The sequence below is a fragment of the Carassius gibelio genome, chromosome A8 (assembly GCF_023724105.1).
Source record: "Carassius gibelio isolate Cgi1373 ecotype wild population from Czech Republic chromosome A8, carGib1.2-hapl.c, whole genome shotgun sequence".
NCBI classification, from domain to species: domain Eukaryota; kingdom Metazoa; phylum Chordata; class Actinopteri; order Cypriniformes; family Cyprinidae; genus Carassius; species Carassius gibelio.
In genome coordinates this window covers 23,959,838-23,982,810 of record NC_068378.1, presented here as the reverse complement: position 1 = coordinate 23,982,810, position 22,973 = coordinate 23,959,838, and the positions used below count along the sequence as shown (strand labels likewise).

The window sequence follows — 22,973 nt, the reverse complement described above, 5'->3', positions numbered from 1 at the left end:
TAATTTCACATATTTATTTTATTTCAGGTAAACAACAAACAATATACAGTATATGTATATATATATATATATATATATATATATATTAGGGGTGTAACGATACGCGTATTCGTATTGAACCGTTCGGTACGACGCTTTCGGTTCGGTACGCGGTACGCATTATGTATACCGAACGGTTCGTTGGAGTAATTAATTATATTTGAAAAAAAAAAAAAAAGAGAGAGAGAGAAATATAATGATATGCGTTCAACAAGGTAGCCCAATAACCCAAACAACGTAACAGGCAACGCCCATGACACTCCCGAAGAAGAAAAAAACACCATCTTATATGTTTATGTAGTACGCGCTGAAGGCTCGTTGCAAAATAGCCAATGCGTTTAACAGACTAGAAATGAGAAGATCCTCCAATAACCAACAGGTCTGGTGTTTGGGTGCACTTTGGATTCCCTTTAAGCTATAATGGTGATGGCAAGAGAGTGGTGGATAAAAAAACAACGGTATGTCGCATCTGCAACATGACAGGGTACACCAGCGGGAATAAAAAAAAAAAAAAAAAACACCAGCGGGAATATCTGGGATATATGCGTCAGTACTATCTGGGAAAAGACGAAAAAAAGGAGAAACATGCACGCAGCAAACTATCCCTGCAGCATTTAGAAACTATAGCTTACAGGGAATCCAACCCAAACACCAGACCTGTTGGTTATTTTAGGATCTTATATTTCTGGTCTGTTAAAGGCATTCGACATTTTGCAACGAGCATCAGCGCGTGCTGAGTGAGCGAGCGCCTTAGGGGCCGTTCACATATCGTGCCTAAAAACGCATGGAAAACGCTAAGCGCGTCTTTCTCCTCCTTTCCAAAGCGCTTGGGCAGAAGCGCTCATGAGGCGTCTGTCTTTGCTAAGCAACAATGACGTGCTCTCTCCATGAGACGCGGAAATTTCAGCGAAGGATAAATGGATTTGCAGCTCTAAAAATCGCTTGCAGTAGCTCTGCTACTAAATTTATTTCAAAATTGCAATCCATATACAACTATGATCAGCTGATCCTTCATCTTGGCTGAGCTCTCAACGTTGTTACGGGAAAGGATGAAGCTGATTGGTTAGTTCTTGTCACATGACCCGCGGTGCGCTTGCGGCATTCTGAAAAGTTGAGATGTTTTTACATTTTGCTGTATCTAAAACGTATCGAACCGAACCGAACCGAACCGTGACATCAGTGTATCGTATCGAACCGAACCGTGAATTTTGTGAACCGTTACACCCCTAATATATATATACACATATATATATGTATATATATATATATATGTATATATATATATGTATATATATATATATATATATATATATATATATATATATGTATATATATACATATATATATGTGTATATATATATATATATATATATATATATATATATATATATACATAAACTGTATATTGTTTGTTGTTTAACTATATATATATATATATATATATATATATATATATATATATATATATATATATATAATGCTGTAGAAACAGTTTCCACTCAGCAATTATTAGAACATTTCAAAGACAGTTACTAGCAGGTAACACATTCAATTAATCATGAAATTTTTAAGTAGAGAAACTGAAATAGTATTTTTTGTGTAAAGCATACTCCAATAATCTTCGTTATATTTGCAACTACAACATTTTTAACAGTGTAGTGTCAGTGAGATTTAATAACCCGGACAAGGAGTTGCATTCTCAGTGTTGCCTCAATAGTATTTTTTAATTTTTTTTAATTAACATTGACATTAGATGTTGAACTGACACTGAGTATTGGTCTCCCGATGTCAAAACCGAAATATAATCAAATATCAACTTCTTATGATGTTGTGTGCCTGCTGGCGGTTTAAACAGCTGACAAAAACATCACAATAATCAACTAATCACACAACTCCAGTCCATCAATAAACATTTTGTAAAGTGAAAATTTGCATGCTTTTAAGAAACAATTCACTCATTAAGACGTTTTTAGCTTTAAGCCATGCTTTTGGCTAAAATATGATTCTATAATGTTGCTTTCTCCAGGTATTGCGTCTGAATCAGGAGAGAAAAATGCAAAGATCAAATGCAATCTACAAGCAAAACAGTCTAAAACAGTTATAAAGTCAGTGGATTTTGATGTGAGAGGACAACAAGGGGTTGGATTTTTTCTCTGAAGGAAGAGTTATTATGGATTATAGACTGTATTTTGGCCAGACGGCACCCATTCACTTGTTTGATGCACAGTATGGCACCCCTTGCAGCAATGCTTGCATCTTGGCATGAATTGTCTTCTGTCACGTAAAATTGAGCTTGCGTATGTAGAAGCTATTGTGTTCACATAGTTGTGTGAGTGTCTTTCTGGCCTTAATTACTCTGTCTTCGCCCTGAGTCATTAAACAGAGTCTGGGGGTCTAGAAAGCACATCAGTTGCTCTTAGCTGCAAAATTAGAGGACCAACTAAAACTGAAACTGTAAAAGAAATTGCTAAAGAAAGGAAAGAGAAAGCTGAACAAATTTTTGACAGTAACAGTTTTCAGGACCAAAACACTTTGTGAGTCGCATGTTTGAGAATTAATCATTTAGAAATCGCATGCAATGGGTCAATGGAGGGATTCTATTTTGGTTTAAGATTTCTACAGGTGTCTTTGTGAATAAATAATCATTGCATTAGTCATTTTAAAGGAACAGAGTTTCCACAGGCACCTTGGCTGCCAGAGTTTCCTCTAATTGTCGTTATTGTGAGGTAAATGGTCAGTAATTGCACTGATGTCTGTGGCAGTTAATTCAAGTGAGAAAATCTTGACTTTTCTTTTTTGTACTATAGGGAATGCTTTTGTGTGAACTTTTTCTTGTGTCAGTTGCTATTATTATGCATAGAGACGCTTAATTATCAGGCTGTCAGCAGTACAATTTTCACTTGCCAGTGTAAAGTCCATTGGTCTGTCCTACTTATAGGCAGATCTACTTGCATGAAATCACCCTTAAATTAGTTGTTTAGCATGCACAATACACAAAAAACATGGTTAAAGAAAGATAGTTTATAGTTTAGACTTCTCACTAAGTTAAAGTGAAAGTGACGTGTAATCAAGTATGGCGTCCCATACTCGGAATTTGTGCTCTGCATTTAACTCTGGATGTCTCATTCTGCTTCCTTCTATCAGAAGAGAGATGTATAACCATCAGTATTGAGTCATGCTAAAGCAGGACCTTCAAAACAAGGTCTATCCAGGGCACAGAATGACTTTGTCCAAATATTGAGGTTATGTTTGAATTCAAAAGACTTAAAAGTGCTTTGTAAAAATATGTTTTAGTTTTTAGTTATTTTCAGTGATCAAATATATACTGTATACAGTATGTACAGGTCCTTCTCAAAAAATGTGCATATTGTGATAAAAGTTCATTATTTTCCATAATGTAATGATAAAAATTAAACTTTCATATATTTTAGATTCATTGCACACCAACTGAAATATTTCAGGTCTTTTATAGTTTTAATACTGATGATTTTGGCATACAGCTCATGAAAACCCAAAATTCCTATCTCAAAAAATTTGCATATCATGAAAAGGTTCTCTAAACGAGCTATTAACCTAATCATCTGAATCAACTAATTAACTCTAAAAACCTGCAAAAGATTCCTAAGGCTTTTAAAAACTCCCAACCTGGTTCATTACTCAAAACTGCAATCATGGGTAAGACTGCCGACCTGACTGCTGTCCAGAAGGCCATCATTGACACCCTCAAGCGAGAGGGTAAGACACAGAAAGAATTTCTGAACGAATAGGCTGTTCCCAGAGTGCTGTATCAAGGCACCTCAGTGGGAAGTCTGTGGGAAGGAAAAAGTGTGGCAAAAAACGCTGCACAACGAGAAGAGGTGACCGGACCCTGAGGAAGATTGTGTGGAGAAGTTTATAAGTAGTTTTACCTTTTCTGAGTTATGTTGGGAAGTTGTGGCCTAGTGGTTAGCGAGTTTGACTCCTAACCCAAAGGTTTGAGTCTTGGCCCTGCTGATGTGCCTGCTGAAACCATGACTGATGTGCCCTTGAGCAAATTAAATATATATATATATTAAATATGTCTTTTTTCTTTCAGTCTATGTGATTTTTTTCTTCCTGTTTAATCATCCACTTAGCTAAAACTGTATGTCCAGTCACTTAATTAGCAATAGCTGGCAAACACTATTAAGATATTTCCAGGAGGGCATTTATCATAAAACAATGTCAGGCTATTTATAAGATTATTTATATCAATGAATTTAGTCAAGGTCTAATTAACCATGAAACAACTTTTAAACTTTAAATATCATATGTAGTGATTTGTAAACTTCACAAGCTGGTAGTTTAAGAAAGAAATATGTGAAAAGTGAAGTTTTTGATAAATATGCTGAGCGATTCCTTTATCAAATGTTTGTCTGGGAAGCAGAAGTCTTGGCTCAAAGCTTCTAATTAAGTGCTGCATCTAATTAATCAAGAAAATTGCATCTCTAGGCTATAACCAATGATTCATAAATGCGTTTTCAGCAAGGGGTACGCAAGAGTCGACTCAAGGTTTATGTGAACTGTGTTTGGGTCATTTGAGGGAGACCAGTGGCGACATCATGATGGATTGATTTGTTGTTGACAGACAAGAGATCAACTCCCGGAGGACACTTTTATTGCTCAGAGGTTGTGTTTTCATAGCTCTGGAAACGTATGAGTGTTCTTTGTGTTTCATTGAAGGATCCAGTTTGTTTCTTCTTTTCTACATAGCTTGTAATTTGCCAAATTTAACAAACTTTCTGTACTATGAATATTGTTAGCTCTTATGACAAATAGCTTGTGATGTTCCTCATTTGCATGTCACTTTGGATAGAAGCATCTGCTGAATGAATAAATTGAATGTTTCAGATGTTTCAGAGCTATAAATTGAATGTGGAGTGCAGCTCAGATCATTTTTTGTCTTGGAAGAATTGAATGGGAAATTAGTTAATATTGATATCTCCGACTTTGCAATTGCAAATTTTGTTGTTTTGGCAAGTTCAAGCAAGAATTGAAAGATCTTCTGTAATTCGAGAGGAGGTACATGAGATAGTTTTTTTATTTCTCAATAGAAACATCTAAGAAGCAGAACGCCTAATCAGAATTCCATTTAATTTCATTGCTACCTAGAAAAAACTGGGATGTTAAACATGACATTGTTTTAAAACCGATCATATCAAGGACTGATTTTCTTTGTGAATTTTCATGCACAAGGCCCACAGTTGGACAAGCATGGACAAACGTAAGCATTCACCCATAAATACAAATACACATATACTACATGCATGTAACAGAGATTAGGGCTTTAGTGAGGTGTAATTAAAAGGTTGGATTTGGATCGTGTCAAGAGGTACTAAACATTTCTGTTATGGAGTCATGATAAATTAGTGCAGAATATTACACTATTAATTCTGAGAATCAGTTGTGTTAGGACAGAATCTGACTGTTTGGTATTTTACATTATGCCCTATTTTTACAGATGTTTAGATTATATATTATGCTAGATTCATAATTATTTTCCTGTTAATTATTTAAATCTGTTTTGAAATTTTTATGTCAACTATTTATTTGATCATATTTCAACAACAGATTGAAGCGCTGATGCGTTAAATCAACCAAAAGTGAAACTGAAGACATTTTATAAACACGGTTCTTTTGAACCCTTTATAGATTTTTTTTTTCTTTTTTACTGTTTCTGAAAGATAACTGAAATCTGGATTAATGGTACTGAACATTCAGCTTTGTCATCACAGGAATAAATACGTTTTTTTTAATAAAGCTAATTAAAATAGAAAACAGTTAATTTATTTATTATTAATTATAATAATATTTCACCAAAAATTGCCATGTACCTTAAATATTTCCAAATGAATCAATATCAAATCAAAACGTGAAATCTGTGTCAATAGTACCATGGTACTTTCTGTCACAGTACTTTTTTATAAAGGTCCATTATCTAATACTGAGATTTTAAGTAAATATTTACATTTTTTAATGCCATGTTTGCTTGTTTAACTTAAAAAAAAAAACATTTATTTTTTTATCAGTTTTAAAGTATTAGTAATATTTACGAAGCTATTGTTCTTATTACTCTCAACAAATCATAAAAATTCATATTACTGTAATTTACAATGTAATTACTTTTTTCCCAAAAGATTTTTATAATACAGGATTTCCCAAAAAGATAATTATTTTTGTACATTTAAGATTTTACATTAATATTGGTATAAGCCTGTAACATTTCTTTGCAATTATTCTTTTAATTATTATTATTATTATTTATTTTTTATTATTAATTCGTAATGGTATTTACTCGTGGGCATACCATATACACCAACTCACGAACACCCTGCAATTCCCTCACGAACCACCAAGGGTTGGCGAACCCCACTTTGTGAAACCCTGATCTAACACACCTGATTTATTTCATCAGTTCATCAGTAGAGTGCTCCATGACCTGAATTGGGTGTGTCAGATTTTTTAGACACCTGAATCGTGCAGGATTTTGAAATGCTGGATTAAAGTCTCACTGGCGGGGGACGCCACACATAATCAGCGTTAAATTAATTATTTTCTTCCCCCTTCCTAATCTCTGTATCTCTCCTCCTGTGCTTAACTTAATTTAACTAAAACCTCTCTTATCCTCATGGATAATCTGTCAAACAGTTTGTTCATTCATTTACCTGTTGTAAGGACGTCCCTTACTGCTCACCCACATGCCGAGACCTCGCTTACCTTCTGCGTATTAGATGACGAGACATGATCACTGCTCAAGTTTGTCAGTCACTGGGTGAATGGTATTTGAGGCCAAACGACAAATCATGATGAAACAAATGGCAGCCATCTGCATTTGCTCCAGACAAAAGATGTAATGGCACACATAATTCACTACCACATTTTGTTGTCAAAGCTTAAGTGCTCTATGAAAGTTTGAAGCATGCTAACACTCATTTGAAGCAAAGGAGCGTTTTTATGATGCAGTTTTTGTCATCATTTATTGATGATTGTGTGTTTTTTAAATGTAAGCTGGTAAAATGTACATTTCAGGCTTTAAAAAAATAAAAAATCTTTTCAATGCAAAATATGTAACGTCTTTAAAACAAGATAAATCCTAGAGAAATGTAATTGTGTAAGATAATAAAATGTATTTTCAGCAAATATTTGTACTAGCCTACTGTTTAAAAGTTTGGCACCAGTACTTTTTTAGCAGATCAGCATATTAGAATGATTTCTGAAGGATCATGTGACACTGAAGACTGGAGTAATGTTGCTGAAAATTCAGTTTCACGTCACATGAATAAATTATATTTTAAAATATATTCAAATAGAAAACAGTTATTTTAAATTGCAATAATATTTCACATTATGATTTTTTTACTGTGTTTTTAATCAAATACATGAAGACTTAGTTAGCATTAGAGACTATCAAATACTTTTTATTGTCCACAAATTTTTAAAAGGTACATCTTTTTAATAATAATAAAAAAAACTATAAATCTTATTCTACTGTATTAAAATTTTTGAAAATAAAATGTACTTGAAAAAAATTGAATATACTTGAATATGCATTTTACAATCTTCCCATATGAATACATTTTTTCAAGGATTTAGTAAATATTTCTTCTGGAAACCAAGACAAAAAAACTTAAATTAATAAATATTTTAATTTATTTCTTTTTTGTAGTGAAACAGTTTTCCTGGGATGTTAGCAAGACCAAACAGACTAAAGGCCGTTCAAGGACGATAGCTATAAAGATAACGATAAAGATAAAGTTCTAAAATCGTTCTCAATATTAAAGAATAGCAGAGTCCACACTATAACAATAAAGGCACAGAGAAACGATATCATTGGAATCGCTTTCAGAACTATTTTTGTTTCTGATGAACCATAAAAACATTGACAGCCAATCAGAATCAATCTTGCTTAATGAGCTCGAGAATTTAATGAGTCAGAAGCACATGCTCTTAGAATAAACAGACTATATAGTTTCCTGGTGTGGACGCTAATATCGTTATCTTTATAGTTAACTCTATAGTTATCGTACTCGGTTTGAACAGGCCTGTAAATCTCTCTCTTTTCTTTTTTCTTTCAGATCCCTCAGATCAGCTACGCCTCCACAGCACCAGAGCTGAGCGACAATAACCGCTACGACTTCTTCTCTCGAGTGGTACCACCAGACTCATATCAGGCCCAAGCTATGGTGGACATTGTGAAGGCGCTGGGCTGGAACTATGTGTCCACATTAGCGTCAGAGGGGAATTATGGTGAAAGCGGAGTAGATGCCTTCGTTCAGATCTCTCGAGAGGCAGGTATAGTATCCGTACAGTCATCAGGCTTTGCATTCTGTTCGCTGATAGTCTATGGATTTAAAAGACACTGACACATATAGAATGATCCAGATTGGGCTTTCCATTAATATGCTTTCAAAAAGTTACAAAGAGGAGCATGACAGAGACAGCTGCATGCATTTGTACCCATCTGCTGCCAGAAATTCATTAATATAAATAGAAAGTGAGTCACATTTTAGAAGAGAGAAATTTCAGCATCGGTGTCCATCTCTCTCTCTCTCTCTGTGACAAAGGAGGTCTGTGCATCGCTCAGTCCTTGAAGATCCCACGAGAGCCCAAACCAGGAGAGTTTGACAAGATCATTAAGAGACTAATGGAGACCCCCAACGCTCGAGGAGTCATCATCTTCGCCCATGAGGACGACATCAAGTAAGTGAATGATATGCTTAATGTACATTTGATCAGCAAGGCCTTTTAAGCCTTATAACATTGTGGGTTAAATACAAGTTCAACTCTATCAGCTGCATCTGCTGCACGCTGTTGATTACATTTGAACGCCTTGTGCAAATTTATGGAGGCAGAAATGAGTGTTAACTTCAACTGCTTACCTGTTGTTTGACACACACAAAAAAGGTATTTTAAAAGTGTAATTTTTTAAATTAACAATTTAAGCATGTTAATTTTTTATAGAAAACTGAGGAATTCCATGGAATGTCACTTAAATCATCATCAAATGAGCCAAAACATTTTACAAACGAACATGCACCATTCTCAGAATGAAGATTTTGTGTACTTACTGAATAATTCATATGAATTCAAGTGCTTTATGTTTCTGCTTTTAAACTTTCAGCTAACAAAGTTTGTCTGCTAGAATTAAATTTTAATTGCATGAATGCACATGCATTTATTATTATTACTATTATAAGTATTATTATTATTTTTTATTTCAACTTAAAGCAATGTTAACAACCCATTGGACTTCGTTAAGGTACCTTTTCACTGTTTGACAGTATGTTGGAGGAAAGGTGTTAACAAATAAAAAAAAACTTATGATATCAGCTGACAAAAAGTTGTTTCAGAGGCAGATTTTAATGAAAGGTTTAGAAGACAAAAATGTTTTGACCCCTTAAATAACACGCACTAATGATTTGCATACACTAAGAAGTGTTAAATTAAGTAGTATTAAGGCAGAGAGGGTACATTTTGATTGTTCACTTGTATTTAACCCAGAATATTTGCTATATGAGTGTTTACAAGCAACTTTGCAATGGTTTTGTCTATAACAAAAGCATAATGGGAGTGTAACGGTGGCTCTTTTTGATCTTTTTTTTTTTTTAAATAGTTATGTGGAACAAACTGTTTGTTCCATCTGTCGCAGTGCAGCAGACTAATGTCATCACAGATTTGATATTGGTTGACTGGTAACAAGGGCACATGAAGATTATTTGATATAATTGGACTAACTTTTAGTATTTGTGTAATTTATGGGAGATTTTTAAAAAACAAATACTAAATGCAAAGCATGTGCAATTAGAAAAAACATCCACTGATGTAGTGATAAGACATTGTGGGATGCTTCGCTTTTAATATGCAATGCATTGCACATGCTCCTGTATGCATATAAATAGAGTTGGCTCCTGACCAACGAATCACAAAAGGGAACAATCTATCTATCTATCTATCTATCTATCTATCTATCTATCTATCTATGTTTTTTTTCTAATCGCGATTAATCTTATTATTGTCTGCGATAATTGTATCGAATCGTCTGCTGCATGATTGTGTGAATTTTACTGAGCGCAAAAGCGATAGATCTGTAAAGCAATATTGTGAGAGGGATATGTGTTACTGCGTCCCATGCAAATCAAAATAATAAATCACTAAGTTAACAAAACGATTCCCTCCACTGTGCTGAGCAAGCGCTTCTCTGATGTCTTCACATGCTATCGGAAACATCCTATTTCCAACTTATAAAGCCAGTGGACAGTGGATTGTGAATGGTGATAGCCTAAATAATTTGATCGGGAGCATCCCCTCCTGTGACCTATGATTTGTCTGTATGTGTATTCAGAGCCAGTGAGCAACATACTTTCATAATATTAAAAAACTGCGTTAACTTGCAATACAATAATTGAATAATAATAATAAAACAATTAATCAATTAATGCGTTAACTTGCCCAGCCCTAATATAAATCATATAGTTCATGTTTAAGTCTTCTCTTGTTTAAGTGATGTCTTAGTTTGTTTTTATATCACGTTTTTCAATAAAATTGCACATGGGTTCTTTAGAAATCGCCTTCAGTGGATTTTTATGGCAATGTAATGCTTTTGCTACAGCAATCTGTCACGACACATTAATCAGCCACAACATGGTATTTCACAAGTTCACACTTACATGTAATAAATAGAGTAAAGGTTATGCATATTTGACGTATGAATTTGCCCCGAACCCAGAGTACCCTCAATTGACAGAGGAATAGCTAGAAGTGAGGAGATGGGGTGATGGAGGGATGCTAGAAAACTGTCAAGGAACAGTGGTAAGTCTGCTGTGTACTGTGTATATACCTCTTAAATTATTAAATGAGTTTATTACTGAATGAGCTCTTGTGTTAATTAGCTTACTTCTCTGAATGTGCTCCTCTTGAACTGTGTTAATAAAATATAAAGAGCTGAAACTTTGTTTCATACCAAGCGTAACCTGCTCTTTCTTGTCTGTTGGCGTGTTGTCAGTGTCCTCTTTGCTCCAGAATATATTTTTATTTTGCGTGAGAACATGATGTGTGGTGTGAGAGTGCCATGGCTTGACTGTCATAGCAACGGTAACTAAGGGGGAGCAGGTCTTTGCAAAGGGTCAATTGGAATCTTGCATTTTAAAAGTTTGAATTCACATTAGAATATGTTTCTGGTCTTAAATTTAATTAGAATCAAAAGTGGGTAAAATCTACAGGATTTTATTCTTTATTTCCTTAGAAAATCGTATATTTATTGGTGTTTTAAGAAACCAAACCGCAATACACTGATCTGAATAACCTAAACTTTTTTTTTTTTTTCTAAAGAACCATATTTTGAAACTAAAGACTCCTGTACAAAAAAGGTTTATTCACTGAAGGAATAGTTCACCCAAAAATGATTTTTTTTTAAAACATTTGCAAAACTTGAGAAATTTAGCATTCAGATATGGAGAAGTATAGCATTCCATCGCTTGCTCACCAATCGATTCCCTGCAGTGAATGGATAAGAGTCCAAACAGCTGATGATTGAGGTGTGGCGCATGCGCGAGCGGCGACACGGTCTCTTTGCGCGTCCTTAGCTGTGTTTGTTTGTTTTTATTAATTGTTTTACAATCCATCAATATTGACGGTTAAATTTTTATTAGATGAATGTTCAGGGCTCAGAATGAAGACGAACTCAGTTATCTTGTTGGTGATTTTGATCACTTATGCTGCCGGTTACAATCAATGCATGCATAGTGACCAGGGAGCGCGAATCACCTACACACGGGACTTTCTGCTAAATTTTAAATCCCCTGCAATGCGATTTCATCCCTATGACACATCGTTGTTACCACCGGAATGTGTCAGGGGTAGCAAGAACGCCAAAGCAAGAAAACGTGGCAGGAAAGGAGGAATCCGGGAACGAGTGAAAAGACAGCCCTACAGACAATCACTTCCAACTGTCATGTTCGGCAATGTCCAAAGCCTAAGGAATAAGGCAGATGAGTTGCGGGCCTGCACTCAGTATCTCACCGAATACCGGCAATCCTGCCTTATCTGCCTGACAGAAAGCTGGCTCACTGAGACAGACTCCGACTCATCGGTCGAACTAGAGGGCTACACGCTGGTGAGGATGGACCGTAATCAGAACTCCGGGAAAAGGAAAGGTGGAGGTGTGTGCGTGTTTGTTAACAATACATATTGTAACCCTGGTCATATTACGATGAAGCATCAGATCTGTACGAAGGACATTGAACTTTTAGCGCTTTCCTTAAGGCCTCATTATTTGCCTAGAGAAATACACCAAATCAGACTGTTTGTTGTGTATATTGCGCCCTCCGCCGACACATTGGCCGCTGCCACTACGATTCATGAACTTGTAACTAAAACGGAGGAAGAGGCCCCCGATGCAGCTAATTTTTTGTTGGGTGACTTTAATTTATGCAGTTTAAAGGAACATTTACCTACGTACCAACAATATGTTACCTGTTCAACACGCAATAAAGCTTGCCTTGATCATTGTTATGGAAATATCGAGGATGCGTTTTATTCTAAGGCCCTGCCCGGTTTAGGGAATTCGGACCATAATATGATTAAACTGATGCCAAAATATGTGTCCCGCCTACGGCGTGAAAAATCAAAAAAGGTGGAGGTTAAATGCTGGACTGCTGTTGCGACTGAGGCACTTCAGGATTGCCTGGAGAGCACAGATTGGAATGTAGTGACCGATGGGACTGACAATGTCAATGAAGCAGTGTTTGCTATATCGGGGTATGTACAATTCTGTGAGGACGTAATCATCCCCCGAAAGACTATTAAGATGTATCCTAATAATAAGCCCTGGGTTACCCCAGAGTTAAAGCAACTCCTTAATGAGAAAAAGAGAGTGTTTAAATCAGGAGGAAGTAGAGAAGAGAAAAAGACAGTGCAGAAAAAGATTAAAAGCAAAATCAATGAGTGCAAAGCAGCATATAAACATAAGTTAGAAAACTTTTTTAAAGGTGACGCTAGGAGAGCTTGGCAGGGAGTCCAATCTATCACAGGATATAAGTCCAAGAAGCATCCGTTGGTAGCAGAGAATAATTTTAATATGGCAAATGAATTAAATGATTTTTATTGTAGATTTGATATACATGATTTTAAAGTTGAACAGAATGAGATCATTACAGCAGTAAGAGACATGAAGGGTATAGATTTTGATATCCCCATGGATGTGGTCAAATTCTATTTTAGACGTGTAAATCCTCGTAAAGCATGTGGACCTGATGGTATTAGCTGCAGGACATTAAAGGTGTGTGCTGATCAGTTGGCACAGCCCTTCCATAGGTTGTTTCAGCTGTCATTAGATACAGGCGTTATTCCCAGCCTATGGAAACAATCCTTAATAGTGCCTGTGCCAAAAAACAATAGACCTAAGGAATTTAATGATCTGCGCCCTGTTGCCCTTACTTCTGCAGTTATGAAATGTTTTGAAAAAATAATTTTAAAACAACTTCTCCAAGAGGTTTCACCCCTTTTAGACCCGAATCAATTTGCTTATCGTGCAGAGAGAGGTGTTGAGGATGCACTATTATCTTTGATTAACAGCACTCATGAGCACCTTGAACATGCTCAAAGCCTGGTCAAGATTGTGTTCATTGATTTCAGTAGTGCTTTTAATACGATCCAACCCCACCTACTGTTGAGAAAATTAGTGCATTTGGGAGTAAATCCCCAAATTATTTTATGGATCTATGACTTCTTGACAGATCGTAGTCAGCAGGTCAGATTTAATTCAAGCATATCATCCTCAAAAATTATAAATACAGGGGCACCACAAGGGTGTGTTCTGTCGCCTATCCTATATACATTATACACTAATAATTGTCAAGCTTCCTCTTCAGCTCACATTTATTTTAAATATGCTGACGACACAGCATTGGTTGGTTTTTTAAAGTCGGACATATCTTCTGTGAGTGGTTTTCAGAGGGAATTGCAGGGTTTCACTCAGTGGTGTACTGAACATTTTCTGGAAATCAATGTGAAGAAAACAAAAGAGATGGTTATAAATTTTAGCAAAAATAGAATGATAGTTCCCCCCTCTAATATTAATGGTGAATTAGTGGAGAGGGTTTCAACTTATAAATACTTGGGAGTTGAAATTGATTCTAAATTAACTTTTAATGAATGTGCACTAAACAAAATTAAGAAAATGCACCAGCGGATGTACTTCCTTAGGAAATTATATAATTTTAGATTAGAAAAACACATTCTTGTAATGTTTTATAAAAGCCTACTTCAGAGTGTTTTGTCCTTTGGCCTCATCTGTGTGTTTGGTAACATGCATGTTAAGGACCAAAAGAAACTGCAGCGCATGATTAAGATGGCCAGCAGGATCATCGGAATTGACCAGGTGTCGGTAGCTCAGCTGTACAATGAGCTTATTTCAAAAAAGACTGACCAAATCCTTAATGACCCTACTCACCCTCTATATCATAAATTTATTAGAAGTAATAGGTCAACTGGTAGAATTTTACAACAGAGAATTAGAACAGAAAGGTACAATAAATCATTTGTCCCCATAGCGATCAGATTGTATAATGATCACGCACATCGCAAGCTATCATAGTTTTAGTTATTTGATAATATTATAAATTTTTAACGTCAAATGTTGGATTGTAATTTTCATTCTTGTAGTACTGTTATTTTTTGTATAGATTGTGTTTTATGTGTTGTGTTTGTTTTTTGGAGAATATGTTGTGATAAGGGCGTGTAATGAATGAATGACCATATGAATTTCCCCTTGTGGGACAATAAAGTTCACCTTAATGATAAAAACATCACAGTAATCCAAAAGTTATCCACACAACTCCATATTTTAACATCTTCTGAAGCAAAAAGTTGCATGTTTTTAAGAAACAAATCCTCCATTAAGACTTTTAACTTCAAACCAGTCCATAATCCATAATAATGCTTTCTTCAGTGAAAAGTCCATCCCTTTTGTCCTCTCACATTAAAATCCACTGACATATTTGTTTAGAAGAACCGTTTTGGAATGTTTTTGCTTATTTCTCTCCTGGTTCAGATAAGATTTTCAATGAAGAATATTATGGACAGAGAGCTCATATTTTTACCAGGAAAAAAATATGTAAATGATGGACTTGTTTCTTACAAGCACACAACTGTGTGCTTCACTAAGTGTTAATTGATGTACTAGAGTGGTGTGGATTACTTGTGGATTATTGTGGTGTTTTTATCAGCTGTTTGGACTCTCATTCTGATGGCACCCATTCACTGCAGAGGATCCATTATTGAGCAAGAAATACAATGCTAAATTTCTCAAAATCTGTTCTAATGAAGAAACAAGATCATCTATATCTTGGATGGCCTGTGAGTGAGTAATTTTTTAGGTAACCTATTACTTTAAAGCTGCAGTAGGTAACTTTTGTAAAAAAATATATTTTTTACATATTTGTTAAACCTGTCATTATGTCCTGACAGTAGAATATGAGACAGATAATCTGTGAAAAAAATCAAGTTCCTCTGGCTCCTCCCAGTGGTCCTATTGCCATTTGCAGAAATTCATCCGCTCCCGGTAAGAAACAACCAATCAGAGCTGCGGTCCGTAACTTTGTTTGTGTTCAAAATGTAGAACCATGAATCCATTTTCCAAACCGTGTTTTTAGCCTGTCCTGAATCACTAGGGTGCACATATAATAAGTGTTTATATTCGGACTATTTTAGATTGCTTCGGGGGTACCGCGGCGGAGTAACCCAGTACCTTTGTGATTCTTCATAGACATAAACAGAGAGAAGTAGTTCCGGCTACGATGTTCTTCCGCAAGACGCAAGCAGTTATGTTTATTAACCGCTAGAGCGTCAAAAGTTCCCTACCGCAGCTTTAATGCTCCAGAATATAATTGAAGAAGTATTATTTTACATATAACATCTCTTATTACTGTAATGTTTCTGTGCAGATGTTATGATGTTTCACAGGCTTTTCAATTACCTGCAGCGAAATAACAAGGGAAGACAGAATATTTCATCATTTTAAATGATAATTGTGCATATGAAAAGTGTGACATAATATCTATCATTTCAACTTTGCTCTTTGAGTAACTCAGGGGTGTCACCCTTCACACTGGAAGTGCTAAAGCTGCATGGGACATGTCAACTTAGAAGGTGATATACTGTCAAATCCAAAATAAGACTTTATCAATTGATCTTTTCATATATGATAAGAACAGATACAGTATTCGGGACATTGTATTTTTCCTGTCATATTACCATTTAGTTGTTTCCATTTTTCAACTTTGCAAATTCAGAAGTAACAAAAAAAACTCTACCTGTTAAAAGACAATACTTTGCTATCGCCGTCAACACTCAAGAGTGACGGTTTGCCCCTCTGGGTTTGGGTGTCAAAGTCTCTAATCCATATGCCTTATTGATGATGCTTTTTGACTGGCTTATGCTGTGGAGAATGTATGTGCAGATGAAATTTTCCCTTCATTAAAACACTGTCTCTCACACTGCGTGAATTGTCAACCATATCTTCTGTGCTGAAAGCAAATGCATAACCGAATGGCTTAATTAATTCAGAATGACTTGGTTAAGTGCCACTCTAACAATTTGATATTTGATATTTGAATTTCATGAAGGTCTTTTCATTTACACACTTTTTATATGTCAGATTAATATTTGTGTATATATGCATGCTGTTGTACTTTGTATAATACAATAAAGGAGGACTCCCACAGCTTGGTTCTTCACAACGTTTCTTTTAGATTTATGGACAAATTACATTTAAGTTGATCATTGACAGATATTAAAAATGCACCCATCTCATTGGCAAAAATATTAAGAATTTGGTCATGCTCCAATTATGTAAGTGTTATGTAAAAATGCAGAAAAAAAAAATCGAAATAAATTTGAAAATATTACAAATGTATTAAAAGTAATTAATTTATTAATAATTCATTAATAATTTTAGTTCATTATAATTCAAGTTACAAATAATATCAAGTTAGATGTGTGTGTGTATATATATATATATATATACAAAATAGATTAATTTATTAATAATTCATTAATAATTTTATTTCACTATAATTCAAATAACAAATAATATCAAGTTAGATGTGTGTGTATGTATATATATATATATATATATTTCAATTGTGTCATGTAAACTACTATTTAACCAATAATATAGACTTATTTAAGAAGTCTATATTGGCAAAACCCTGCTGAAAGAAATTACAATATGATTGTATGTACATAACAGAAGTGCGATGGGTTATAGACATTGTTTCTTGTTTACATTTATCACTTTAAAAAAAAAGTCTGGTATCAGTATTCAAGTAAAATCCATTTATTTTCTATTCATTTAAACACTGTAAACAGTTTTTGTAACAGTTTCAGTTTTATACAGATGTTAGTTACAGCCAAATAGCCATGAATCTAACATCTCAAGTTCTTTTTTAGACATTAAATAAAATGTTAGTGGTTTGTTTGACACTAGTTTGATTGCTTTTTTCCCCTCTCTTTGTTATAAATTGCTACATGATTGTAATGACATGAATGGCAATTATTGAACTGATTAAATTACTGTCCAAAATACTAAAATGCAGCATAATAGCAAGAGAATACTGCATGTCCTCTATAATATTAGTAAGACTGACTTTGCTTTGGTATAAAATCCTGTTTGTGCTGTTTCTTGTCCAGGCAGGTCCTGGAGGCTGCAAGGAAGTCCAATTTGACGGGTCATTTTAAGTTTGTGGGATCGGACAGCTGGGGTGCCAAGAGCTCTCCGATCCTGGACCAGGAGGAAGTGGCTGAGGGTGCCGTCACCATTCTGCCCAAAAGAGCTTCTATTGAAGGTTTGAAATATACATTTACATCCTTTAGAATCATCATGAAATAAATGCATGTCACTGATGGTATTGTGATTGATTAATTTGTGCGCTTATAAAATTATATAAGAAATTTGGATTCCACCAATAATGGTTCTTTATAGATTGTTCCATGAAGAATATTTTACATCCATAAAACCTTTCCATTTCACTGTTCCATTGCACTGTTCTTCACATTAAGAGAATTAAGAACTGTCCACTGAAATGTTCTTTGGGGACCCAAAAAATATTTTACAATGCAATCAACTATCGACAGATGACATTAAGTCTTGTCCTACATTTCTTTGTTGCTTGATAAGCTGTGTTACTCGGAAATAGGTCGCAACTTTAATACCATTTTTCTTTTACAATTGATTCCACTTGGAGGATAAAATTAGTCATTTTCTGCTTTTTAATCAGGGTTTGACCAGTACTTCACCACTCGATCCCTGGAGAACAACCGCAGGAACATCTGGTTTGCTGAATTCTGGGAGGATGACTTCAAGTGCAAACTGACACGTCCGGGTATAAAGATAGACCCAGAAAAGAAAAAATGCACAGGTGAGAGCTCCAGTTAGCTGTTTGCAAGTTAACCGATGTTTGAAACAATGACAGCTGGCCTTAAAAGCTTTTTAATGTCTTCTGTCTGTCATCTCGGTCAGCTTCTCTAAATCTTTTAATTTGTCATTTTGCTGTCTCAGTGTGTTAATTTTACCATTTCTCTCTCTCTCTCTTCCAGGAGGAGAACGGATCAGTCGAGATTCTCATTACGAGCAAGAGGGCAAGGTTCAGTTCGTAATTGATGCGGTTTACGCTATGGCTCATGCTTTGCACAACATGCACCAGGATTTGTGCCCGGGAGCCACGGGCATTTGTGATAAGATGGACCCAGTGGAGGGACGTTTGCTGCTTAGCTACATCCACTCTGTCAACTTCAATGGTGAGTCAACATCACGCTAGATCAGAATCACTGAATATGAGACTTGACTGGCATCAGAAATGCCATTAGGCTGGATGCCAAAAGATGTTCAAAGGTCCAAACTAAAACCCATAGAGAACTTTAATTTTGGCTCACAAACTCATTTGGATTGAACACTGTGTCATGCATATTGACATGAATCTGCCCATGTACATGTTGTTCCAAACCTGTATGATTTTAGTTATTAATGGAGAAAGTTAAGATGAACTGGTTTGTTGTTTGCCTTATTAGTAAGTAATTTTTGGATAAAAGAGTCTGATAGAAGAATAAATGTTAATGTAAATGTGAAAATTTTGAAGAATGTGTGCTCTTATATATAATTCAAGAGTACAGCAGGTTTAGGTAATAGAAGTTTTAATTGCTATTTGCTGAAAATCACTGAAAATTTGTGTTTGCAAACATTTTTATCAAAATTCAGTTGAAAACATTGACACTGACGTAAAGGGTCTCACTTGGAAGACTCAGTCTCCTCTGAGAATTACAAGAAATGGCCAATTACAATGGAGTGGAATTTGCATGCCAAGCCAATCCCTGTACATACAGGTATATAAGATCGTGGCGTGCATCCACTCATTCAGGTTTGTGCTGAGGAGCCGAGAAGCATCACGACATTCAGTGCATTTGTGTGATATGACTTATGTCTCCGTTCCCTCCTTCAAGGAATGAGGGTTACTTACATAACCGAGATGTTCTCTATCAGTCACTTATGTTCGATGTTATGTTGACACTGGTGTTAGGGGTCCCTGTCGAAAGCGACACAACCAGAACTCTATTCTGAAAATTTAAGGTGAGGTGCTGACAAGCAAGTGTGTCAGGACAGATGCACCTCAGTCCCTAACCTACCATAAGCCAGATCATTTATCAAACATACGGCCTTACCAGGGAAGCTGGAAAAAGGGGTGTTCCAACATTCTCACAATAAAAAATATTGTCTACAATTTACAAGAACATGTTATTCCAAGAAAAGAAAACTATTTATTTTCTAAAAAAAAAAATTCTACCTCTATTAAACACTAATATTATAGCTACTTTTCACAGTCTTATCAAATTCTGAATATCAAGTCCGCCCTACAATATTATTTTCAGAATAATGAATTTAATTTTAAAATGTGTGACAATAGTTTTGTTTAATGTATTTCATGTGGTGTTTATATTCAGCATGTGCTTAGTACTTCGCCATACCACTTTGGCCTCAAAGATCTGTGTAGATTGAAAACAGAAAAAAATCTCCAGAAAAGTTGTGACAACTAAATCTAAGTTTGCTCTGGTGTTGTGAAGCTGTCCATGAAGGAATTGCCATTAAATCACTTCCTCAAGAGTGACTGTCATCTCGCAAACATTTGGTGAAAGCCCGCCTGGAGGGAACTGGCTGAACAAGCAACATGCATTATCGTGAAGGAGAAAATTGCATGGAAAATAAGTCCTTTTTTCACCCCAGAATTTCAAATGAAGATGTCTTCCTCCTACACAGCAAAGAACAAATAAGGAAAAAACAAATCCTCATCCATCCAGGGCTTACAGAAGCAGGTTATCAGTGGTTCAATGACGTGTTTTTGCTGAGTTGGAGGAAGGGATCTAATGCCTGAACTAAATGCACATATTCAGGTTGACAAAGACAGGTTCAAAGCACTTCCAATCGTGTGCCAACAGCCCAATGTTTGTATTTAATACATTCTGAGTTTCCCATTCAAATCTGGTCATAGACTAAAAACAGATATCACTGCGTGTTATGTCACGCAGCAGGGTAAAGTATGCATGAACGGAGCATCTATATGGCAGATGGGTGTAGAGCGAAGTGAAGATGTTCAGAGTCTCAGTGGAGAAGGAGTGACAGGAAGAGGAGGTGATCAGTGAAGCTAGAACCCGATATCTATTTATGATAAATCTTGCTGTGATCGCGCTCATCTGAAGAGCTGATTTTCTCAGCTATAATTTACTATCAAATCTGTAATGTATTTCTTCAAAGACCAGAAATCAGAATTGTTTTGTGGCTTTCAGTTATCTTAAAAGTTGACAAAAGTAACTTAGCAGATTTATGCGTCTAGATAAAGAATATCACCTTGCACAATAAAATGCTCCAAAAAAGGTCAAAACATCCTCTCCCAACTTCCTGTTTTAATAGAAATGCATACAAAAAAAGATGCAAAAGACAAAATCAAAGCAAAAGAGTCTTATTAAACTAGTTTAATCGTGTTTCTTCTGTGATTATCAGGTAGCGCTGGTACTGCCGTTCTGTTTAATGAGAACGGAGATGCTCCTGGACGCTATGACATCTTTCAGTACCAGATGACCAACACCACCAATCCAGGATACAGAGTCATCGGCCAGTGGACCAATAACCTGCGACTCAATGTAAATTGACTTGAATTGTACATTAGCACACACTTTAATCATCTTCACACCTGAAGGATCCAAGAACATGTACCAGTTATACATAAAAGTGAAGACTCATAAAACTTTTCCCGCTTTTTAAAATGTTTTTTTATGTAATTTTGTTAAAGTTTTATTATATTGATGTAATATATATTTTTTTAACCATTATAACATAACATTTCAGATTCTGCGCTGTTTCGAGAATCCTGAAAAAAAAAAGTATTACTGTTTTCAAATGAATATTAAACAGTAGACCTGTATTCAAAAGTGATAATAAGAAATGTCTCTTAAGGTGGCAACCCTTACGAAAGGAAAATATATTTACCAATATATTTCTTAAAATATATTGTGATATATTGTTATATTATTTTCCCTTTTTATTTTCTAATATTTTATATATTTGAATACATTTAATAATATATTGATGATACATATATTCTATAATATATTGCAAAATATACAAATGATTGCCGCTTTCAATATATTGCAATATATTGGAAAAAATAAATATATATAAGAATATATGCCTCATATTCGTGTACAATATGATATTTTCCAATTTACTGCAATATATTTTTGTTTCATAAGGGAAATCAGTACATTAGAAGGATTTCTGAAGGATGCTGAACATTCATCTTTGCCATCACAAGAATAAATTATATTTAAAAAAAAACATTTAAATAGAAAAAAGTTATTTTAAACTGCAATAATGTTTCACATTTTTTATCAAATAAATGCTGCCTTTGAGAGCAGAAAAAACTTAAAAACTTAACTTAAAGCCTAAACCTTTTGCTTACTGTTTGTTCCAAAACATTTGACTGATTTGGTTCTGCAGATTAATTGTTTTTCTTCTGTTATCTAGATTAATTGGTTGTTAATATTCTCTGTATTTCATCAGGTGGAAGAGATGCAGTGGACTGGTGGATCCCGTCAGATGCCGGACTCGGTTTGCAGTTTTCCGTGCCGCTCGGGCGAGAGGAAGAAGATGGTGAAGGGTGTCCCGTGCTGCTGGCACTGTGAGCTCTGTGACGGCTATCAGTTCCAAGCTGACGAGTTCAACTGCGAGATGTGTCCTTTCGACATGCGGCCGACCCCCAACCGCACGGCCTGCCGTCCAACTCCCATCATCAAGCTGGAGTGGTATTCACCCTGGGCCTTGATCCCTCTGTTCCTGGCCATTCTTGGCATCCTGGCCACACTGTCCGTCATCATCACCTTCATCCGCTTCAACGATACCCCCATCGTGAGGGCTGCGGGCCGTGAGCTCAGTTACGTGCTCCTGACGGGAATCTTCCTCATCTACCTCATCACCTTCCTGATGATCGCTGAGCCGGGGACGGTGGTGTGCGCTTTCCGCAGGCTGCTGCTGGGGCTTGGAATGTGCATTACATACTCTGCCATGCTTACAAAGACCAACCGGATCTATCGCATCTTCGAGCAGGGCAAGAAGTCTGTCACACCGCCAAAATTCATCAGCCCCACATCGCAACTTATGATAACATTCATACTGATCTCAGTACAGGTGAGCGTGTTAAATGTAAGTGATAATTATTTCAATGCTTTCTGCAGGATGAAACCCATTTCCTATATGTTCCAAATTTTATGGAGCTGGTTCCTGAGTTGGGCTGGTTGGAAAATAGAATACATATTATTAAATATCGCTAGAATATTTGCACTGTCATTCACAACTTTGGGGTCAATACTTTTTT

The 22,973-nt window shown here is 35.6% G+C and overlaps 1 protein-coding gene across 2 annotated transcripts in view; it reads left to right on the top strand.

The window, feature by feature from the left end:
- Window positions 1-22,973, top strand: part of LOC128018950 (metabotropic glutamate receptor 6-like) — a 42,714-nt gene that overhangs the window by 7,378 nt on the left and 12,363 nt on the right. For both annotated transcript variants that reach the window (XM_052604852.1, XM_052604853.1), the window contains exons 2-8: window positions 8,133-8,349; window positions 8,622-8,757; window positions 17,746-17,900; window positions 18,333-18,473; window positions 18,652-18,852; window positions 21,104-21,243; window positions 22,163-22,786. In XM_052604852.1, the coding sequence (XP_052460812.1) occupies window positions 8,133-8,349; window positions 8,622-8,757; window positions 17,746-17,900; window positions 18,333-18,473; window positions 18,652-18,852; window positions 21,104-21,243; window positions 22,163-22,786 (1,614 nt within the window). The remainder of the gene's footprint in view (window positions 1-8,132; window positions 8,350-8,621; window positions 8,758-17,745; window positions 17,901-18,332; window positions 18,474-18,651; window positions 18,853-21,103; window positions 21,244-22,162; window positions 22,787-22,973) is intronic.